This window comes from Glycine soja, chromosome 7 (assembly GCF_004193775.1).
Source record: "Glycine soja cultivar W05 chromosome 7, ASM419377v2, whole genome shotgun sequence".
Taxonomy (NCBI): domain Eukaryota; kingdom Viridiplantae; phylum Streptophyta; class Magnoliopsida; order Fabales; family Fabaceae; genus Glycine; species Glycine soja.
This window is the reverse complement of record NC_041008.1, coordinates 5,589,496-5,597,992: the sequence shown is the minus strand read 5'-3', so window position 1 is coordinate 5,597,992 and position 8,497 is coordinate 5,589,496. Positions and strand designations below refer to the sequence as shown.

Here is an 8,497-nt window from a genome sequence, read left to right as displayed (position 1 = left end):
GGAAGTGCGTCATAGAAAATATTAATTAAAAATAAAAAAAAATTAATTTTCATTAAAAATAAAAAAATACTCAATATATTATATTAGAAAATATTCCCTAAGTAATATGCTTCTTTTTTGTGAATACCCTAACTAATATGCTACTGCAACATAAAAAAAAATTATTTTAAACTGTCAGTAAACTTTAATTGTATTTTAATTTCAAAATTTAATTGCAGCATATAATTTTGAATAGCAAACACCGTTAATTTCAACGGCGCGAAAAAACCTACTGCATCAAAAGTCAAACGGTGTCTCCTCTTCTCTTCCCTCTAAGTCTATCATATTACTCGTGCCAGATTCAAATGTGTCCCGAGCCTGAGCTTCGGGACCCGAACCTCGTCATGCGCAACACTATAAATTGGGACACCGAGCGCATCGCACGTTACTTGTACTTGCCCTCAGCACCAGCCGAAAGCCAAGAAAAAGCTTTCGATCCCTGTAACTGCGTTCGACTATTTAGGGTTTTTTCGGAGACAATGGCGGATGAATCGGAGCACACGGCGGCGCCGGCTGCCGGCGAATCGCTGCTCGACAAGATCGCCGAGAAGATTCACGGCCACGACGACTCTTCCTCTTCCTCCGATTCCGATTCGGATAAAAAGGAATCTTCGTCGATTAAGGAGAAGGTTTTCCGCCTCTTTGGAAGGGAGAAGCCAGTTCACTCCGTCCTCGGCGGCGGAAAACGTATGACTCTCTCTCTCTCTCTCTCTCTCTCTCTCTCTCTCTCTCTCTCTTTATGGACACTTTTTAGTCTACTTGTGTTTTTGTTAGATCTGTGATGTGAGATGATTAAGTGGAGTTCTCTATATATATGTTTCGCTGATCGGTGTTAAGTTGATTTTAAATGATGCTACATTTTCTTAAATTTCTCAGGATTTTTATTTAAGAAAATTATTAGGAAGTCGAGTTAATGTGTTGAAGGTTTGCTTATGTCGATGCTGGAAAAGTAGGTTTTGAATGCTGCATTATTATTTGGAAGGGGAATTCGAGTTCACTTCAGGTTTCAAATATTTTCGTGTCCAATGTTCACTGATACTGAATCTGAAGAGCATTTTTATGGTTCTCTAGTGGTGTTTTTCATTGTGATTATTTATTGATTGAGTCCTATTCATGTATGGCATTACCATCAATTAATTTGTGGTTTTAACATGTAGATCGATGATATCTTTGTATTGGGCAACTTGTGGAAAGACGTGATCATATTTTCACTGCCTCTGCTATATTGCATTTTATTTTGCATAAACAATTCTTATTTATTTGTTGTGAACTTTTGATTTACTTCCTGAGATGTAAGACGATTTTTGTGCCCATTTGTTACAGTCTTTCCATAAAAGAATTAGTTATAAGAAATATTCATTTTATTTTTAATTTTTCATGTGTTTGTTTCAGCTTTTCAAAATAATAAAAAAATATTTTAAATTTTTTGTTTAAATCAGAAGCTATTGAAAAAAAAAAGTGATTTTATAATTGTGAGCAAACATGAATTAGTTTCCTTTAGATCTAAAAAAATAATCCCTGAATTAATTGAAATTAGAATGAGAATTACTTTATGTTTAATTTTTAATCTGTAACCAACTAGTCTTTATTTTTATTTTTTTAATAATAATCTTCAATTGCAGCTGCTGATGTTCTCTTGTGGAGGAACAAGAAGATATCTGCTGGTGTACTTGGTGTAGCCACGGCTATTTGGATCTTTTTTGAGTTGCTTGAATATCACCTGCTTACTCTAGTCTGTCACATTTCCATTCTGTTGCTTGCGGTTTTATTTTTGTGGTCCAATGCCCATACCTTTATTCACAAGTAAGACTCTAGGACTCATTGATCTATTGTGCCAAGGCATAGTTGCCTACAGGCTATGATTATTTCCAACCAATTTGCATGTAATATCAAATAATGTTGCAGGGCACCACCTCGCATCCCGGTTGTTCATATCCCCGAAGAACCAATTCTCCAATTTGCATCTGCATTGACAATTGAAATCAACCGTGGATTTGCTGCCTTGCATGCTATTGGTTCTGGAAGAGATTTGAAGACATTTCTCATTGTATATATCCTGCAAACTTCTTATTTCATTAATGCACATTAAATGTTATTTTTGTATGCATAATCTTCATGAAAAATATGGGCTAAATGTTAATAACTTAATATCCCAAGATGTTGACTTGGTGTTTTAACATGCATTGGACTACAAATTGCCGATTCCAAATAGTGTTAGTTTAGCTTTCAGTAAGAACTGAATTATTGGTGTCATGTCATTGTCTTATATGAGTATTCTGTTGTTGATGTTATGTTAGGTTATTGTTGGGACGTGGATTATATCAATTGTGGGGAGCTGGTGCAATTTCTTGACCTTGTTCTACATTGGTAAGAACAATCTATTCCGTTTCATATATAATGTTTTCAAAGTTATGAATATGAACTATGAAGTTTTACTTATTTCTTCATTTGCAGCTTTTGTTTTGTTGCATACGGTTCCTGTCTTGTATGACAAGTATGAGGATAAGATAGACCCTCTAGCAGAGAAGGCACTCATTGAGTTCAAGAAGCAGTATGCTGTGTTTGACGAAAAGGTCTTGAGTAAGATCCCGAAAGGCCCATTGAAAGAGAAGAAGTTAGCTTAGTGTTTAAGTATTTGTACTCTCATCAAGAACTAAAAAGGAGGCTACAACTTCAGTCTTTTTTATTTACTAGAGCCTCGTTTCTTTCAAACCATATACCAAGCCTTGTTTTGGATTTTCTTTAGGCGGGTGTGGTACTCGCGGGTTTAGCTTCAAGATGTAGCTTTTGATTTTGCTATAAGCATGTCGATTTTGCTTATTACAGTGTTTGTTGGACTTGTAGTCTTCAATGGACAATTAATTTGTAAGCAAGAAATATTTATGTTAATTGTCAACGTTATTTTTCATTGATGAAAAATTGCATGGTGAGTCTACGGTGTTGGTGTGATTCATGGTATTATTTTAAATCGAGGTAAAATGTCATCTATTGAAGGTGATGTTATCTTCATGGTATCCTAAATCCCAAGAACCGAATACCATGACTCACAAGATTAATAAAATATTTTATTATAAAGACATAATTTGATTAACAATTTTTAATATTTCTTTAATTAATTTTTTACTTTTCACTATGTCAACCTATTATCAAAGGAAGTTACGACACTTTATATTAGTCAACGTATTTTATTAAAAAGACATAAATTGATTAATAAATTTTAATGTTTTTAATTACAGGTAATTTATTTTTAATTAATTAAATATATCTAAAGAGTAATATATAATATAAATCTTGGCAAATATATTGCAGTAACAAAAAAAAAGTTAGAACATCTTTAATGGAAGATGTTGAGCTCAAGATTTGATTTTCTTCAGATCTTCTACGAAAGCAACAAAAATAAAAAAGTCAAAGGAAGCGGAGAAGAAGATGAAAAGGAGAATGAACTGGAAAATCCAAAGGAGAGTGTGGAGGAGGAGGATGGTGGCACAGTGCGCCTCGTGGAGGGAAGGCTGGTGGAGGATGAGGGAAGGAAAAGGGAATTCTGTGACTTGCAGAAAGTGTATGTGACAAAGTAGGCTTCTACCATGCATGATAGAGGTTGTGGAAAAAATTAAAATAATTAATAAAATATATTTAAGTGGGGTTAGAACCTTGAGTATTAAATGAGAGCATTATTTTAATGCACTCTCCTTATGTTTTTGACAAACTTTTTTTTTGAAAAACGTTTATTTAAATATTAATAAGTATATATTGGCAAAACATTAAATATAATGTTTTTAATGAAAATAAATTGTTCTTTGATTATTATTTTTAAAAATGGTAATAAACCAAATCATTAATAAAGTTTAAATATTTATATAAAGAAAAGAAAAAAGAAAAATAAAAAAGTTGGACTTTATTAATCCTTAGATTTTTTTACTTAAAATAAATTTAAAAATTAAAAATTTATTTAAATATATTTTTTCTAATTAATTATGAAGGGGAGAAAATTAGTTTACTTTTTTCTGTTTTTTAATGATTATCGATTTAATTTTTTCTTGTATGGTTGTATGCAATCTTTACTTTCCTGTTTCCATATGACTAATTTAAAATGACTTTAAGTTAAGTAAGATATAAGAATTATTAGAAACTCACAATAACTAATGGTTTATATATTTTAAAATTACAATGAGTCAAAGATAACCATAGTGAGTTACAATAAGGCCATTCACCATGTTTACAATATTAAATGATACATTAAAATAAAATATTTTAAATAAAAGTATACATATTTTATTAGTATTATAATATTTTGAATTTGACAACAGTCAAGGTCACATGAGTTTTGTAAAAGACTAAATAGAAATGTTTGAAAGACTTTTTAATGATTGAAATTCATTAGTGTTGAATAATTTAATGTTAAATATAAAATACATTAATTAATATAATAACGACGACTTTTCAATGATTATTGTGGATTGTGAGAAAGCATCCCATCTGTCAAACATAATAAATGATCTAAAATAAAATATATTACTTACAATAATAAAGACTTTTCAATGACTTATTAAACAATAAAAATTTAGATTGGGAACAAATCTTCAAAGCATTTTTATTTTATTTTAAATAAATATATAATAGTTTTTATTTATTTATTTTATTTTTAAATTCTATTTTAAACAAAAAAAATATCTTTATTGAATTTTATTTTAAATGGTGATTATTTTTTTTGTTTTCCATAATACCCTTAAAAATATTTATTTTATTTAATCAGTAAAATATTATTTTTAGTTTATTTTTTTCTTCTAATATTATTTTAAAATACTCATAAATATAATAAATGAACTAAGATATTCAACCATTTTTAATTATAATAATTTTATTTTACTTTGATATATTATTTAAAGTTTTAAGCAAAATCACTACGGACAGGCCTAGAGAAGTAAAGTTTAAGTATTTTACAAAAAATCTTAAATTCTATACTTGTTGCCACTGTAACACTGTTGTTGTACATAAGAAACAAATGTTTTTAGCATGTGATATTTATCGATTATCCAAACTTAAAATTAACAAGCTGAATAACTCAACTACAAAAAAACTATCATGAAATATATTGAAACTTCAAAATCAAAATAGAAAAATATTAAATATGATTTAAGATTCACACAAAAAAAAAATTATTCAAAAGTATTATTAGTAATTCTCTTAAATTAAAGTCAATGTCGTTACGAATCAATATTGTTTAGAATAAATACGTCAAGACACTCATAAGCTATGTGACACTTTTGACACTTTGGGAGGGAAAAAGATAAAAGGATAATTAATAAGTGATATGATTTAATAAATAATATAAAAATATGTATTTGAAATTTATGAGTGTCTAAATATAAAACACTTTATTGTTTATTTTGCACGTCATACTCCCCATTGAGTAGTCAGTGCTCTCTGGTCACCCAGCACAGTAAGTTTAAGGTTGGTCTCGATCAACTCCAACACATTTTAATATAACTAATACTTTTGAATGTGAGTTGCATAGAATAAATATTTATTTTATAGAATTAAAATTTATAATAAATAAATATTTATATGTATAACTTATATTATAATTGAAAATTATAATTTATATAAAAATTATTTCGAATACATAAATTAATTATTTGAATTGTGATATAGTTTTACTTTTAATTAAGGATGTATATTTTTTTTAAAATGTTAAAACTAATTTACATACAGATATTAAAAATTTAAATAAAATTAATATTATTTTGAGATGATTATCTAAAAAAAAAGGAATAGTTGTGTGAAACCAAATGATATTTCACTTGGGTCGCCAAAAAAAATTAAAAAATTAAAAATAAAATATTTTATTAGAAATACATAAATGAAATAATCTTTAACATTTTCCATTTAATTTATTACAATTCACTCTGTCAATTTTTTAGAAATTTCTTTGTTATATCTAATTAATTGGGTATTATTTCAATTAATTAAATGTATTCAAGGCATACTATTGTATAGAAATCTTGACAAATGTATAACATCAAGAATTTTAAATCTTGAATTTTAAATGTGTGCACTAGTTTAATGTTTTTTTCCTTTTTTTTATCAAGAAATACCATTATTAATACATTTGATAAAAATTTTAAATAAATATTTTTACTGAAAAGATAATAAATATGTATTGATATAATATTAAATATAATGTTTTTGATAAAATTATTTTTTAATTTTTTTACTATTATTTTTAAAGATAATAGTAAATAAGTTATTAATAAAAATGAATTGTTTATATAAAGTGAATAGATAAGTAAAAATGAAAAAAAAGGCTTTATTTTTCATTAGATTGAATAAAAGTAATTTTAAACATAACTCGATTAAATTAACCTATCTCTAATTTTATTTTCACCAAAAATATTATTTAATTTTTCACTTTATACATTTTTTCCTTTAAATAAGTTAAATTTGAGATTAAATTTATTATTTAAAAAAATTTAGCAATTTATTTGACTACTATTATGGAAGTTGTGTGATGTTCGGGCAATACATTCATCTTGATAATATTATCTATTTTATTTTTTATTTTCTAATTAAATATAAAAATGAAAAATGAAGTTTATTTTTTTTTCTTTTTCTTTATTGCTATCCTTCTATCAATTTATTTTTCCTTCTTTGGTTGTATGTAATTTTGTTCCCTTCTTTCAATAATCAAAGTTAAATGTCCCATTTAAATAGGTTAAGGACAGTTATAAATTATAAAAGTAAGTTACTTTTTGTTTAATGAATATCAATAGTTGCATTCTGGTTTTATTATTTTTTATTTTCATGCATGCCATCCACTTTTAAGTGTTATTTCTAGCTTTTTTTTTTTTTTTTGTGTGTGTGTGGTTTATATATGATTATTTCTAGCTTTATTGTTGAATCCATGTAAATAATTTTCATTTGTCTATAATATTGCTTTGCATTTTGACCATAGTGATAAACTATTCGTTAGGCTAAAAAACCTCAAACTCCAAGTTCGGAGAATTGATACCCAAAATAGTTTAGTTTCTTTAGTGAATTCAAGATATTTATCGATAGAAATTAAATGTGATTCTAGATTTGTAAATCATATGTATGCTAATAAATTAATAATCCTCCAAAATCATAAAAGAATTGTCAAAACATGTATATATTTTTATCAACTAATTTTTACTTAGATTTTCAGATTTAATTTATATTCAAGAAAAATACTCATGTAGTGCATGACATGTTTATGTAATTTTAAATCTTATAGGAGTAGAAATAAATAAATGATACATGAATCCCAAATAATTATATATTAATATTAATATGTAAAATTTGAAAAATATAAAAAATCTAACATCAATTTTTACTATTTAAATTTAAATTTTTATATTTTATAAATATACTCATGTAATATACAGAATCTTTACTAAATTAATTTGAAAATCAGGGAAAAGAATAGAAGACTAAGAGAGTATAAGAAAATAAGAAGAAAGAAATATATACTAACAACGCTAAACAATTTTTTACACAAAAAAATATAAAACAATTTTACATAATTATTCCATCACAAATTATGATATAATAATATTTTACTCTTACAAACCAACTTAATAATAGTCATATCAATAGGATGACAGTAGTGCATGACTTAAAATCTAAGAAAATTCCAGTTCTATGTTTTCATAGACATAAGGTCTCTAATAAAGATTTTTAATTTATATTTTATAAATAAGACTGAAGGAAGTATATGAAAATTCCAACTGTGTATTCATCAACCTTATTTTACCTCTTTACAAATGTAGCCCATACATTAATGAAAAACGTTAAAAAAAATTAAACCAACAAAAACAATAATATTAAGATAAAATTTATGTTATTTAGAAGGCTTGCAAACCCAAACATTTTTAGTTAGTAAATAAACTTTACATCCAAGAGTTTGAGAAAATATTAAAGGATAAAAAATATTAAGTTAACTTGTGAAATTAATAATTAAAAGCTTCCAATTCTTTTAAATTAATTTTATCTTTTTGTTTTGTTTTTAATGATTAATTATTACAGACAATTCACATTAGGGCCTAAGGTCTAACAAAACAAGAACTACAGGGAGGATCTACGGTTACATATAACCCCATATTGTCATGAAGAGCTAACATAAAACTCCTCAATTCTGAATTCTTTAGAATCATTTCAAGATGATAAAATAAAATAGAAACAAATATCTAGAGACTAGAAAAGTGGGTATAGTACAAAAAATGAAAACTTAAAGGGCCATACTTGAACCATTTTCAATTAGATACAGCATATCCCCAGCTTTGGTTTTTCCAACCACAGCAATTGATACCAAATACGGTCAAAATCATTTTCTTGAATCAAGATGTATAAAATATAAATATTAAATTTTAAGCTCGCTATTTTCCTAACATAAAAAAGTTATAACATCAGGACGGCCCATTAACAAATAGAGAATATATTA

The 8,497-nt window shown here is 26.5% G+C and overlaps 1 protein-coding gene across 1 annotated transcript; it reads left to right on the top strand.

The window, feature by feature from the left end:
* Window positions 1-329: 329 nt before the first annotated feature.
* Window positions 330-2,958, top strand: LOC114418366 (reticulon-like protein B5). The gene is made up of 5 exons (XM_028383668.1): window positions 330-726; window positions 1,662-1,842; window positions 1,945-2,086; window positions 2,337-2,406; window positions 2,494-2,958. The coding sequence occupies exons 1-5, from the start codon at window positions 345-347 to the stop codon at window positions 2,661-2,663; spliced, it is 945 nt and encodes a 314-aa protein (XP_028239469.1). The 5' UTR covers window positions 330-344; the 3' UTR covers window positions 2,664-2,958.
* Window positions 2,959-8,497: the final 5,539 nt, after the last annotated feature.

Bases quoted from the DNA above. Each gene is read 5' to 3' on its own strand.
- LOC114418366 (XM_028383668.1), top strand. From the start codon at position 345: ATGTGTCCCGAGCCTGAGCTTCGGGACCCGAACCTCGTCATGCGCAAC. The intron at 1,843-1,944 runs GTAAGACTCTAG...ATAATGTTGCAG, and splicing joins GCCCATACCTTTATTCACAA to GGCACCACCTCGCATCCCGG. The intron at 2,407-2,493 runs GTAAGAACAATC...CTTCATTTGCAG, and splicing joins CTTGACCTTGTTCTACATTG to CTTTTGTTTTGTTGCATACG.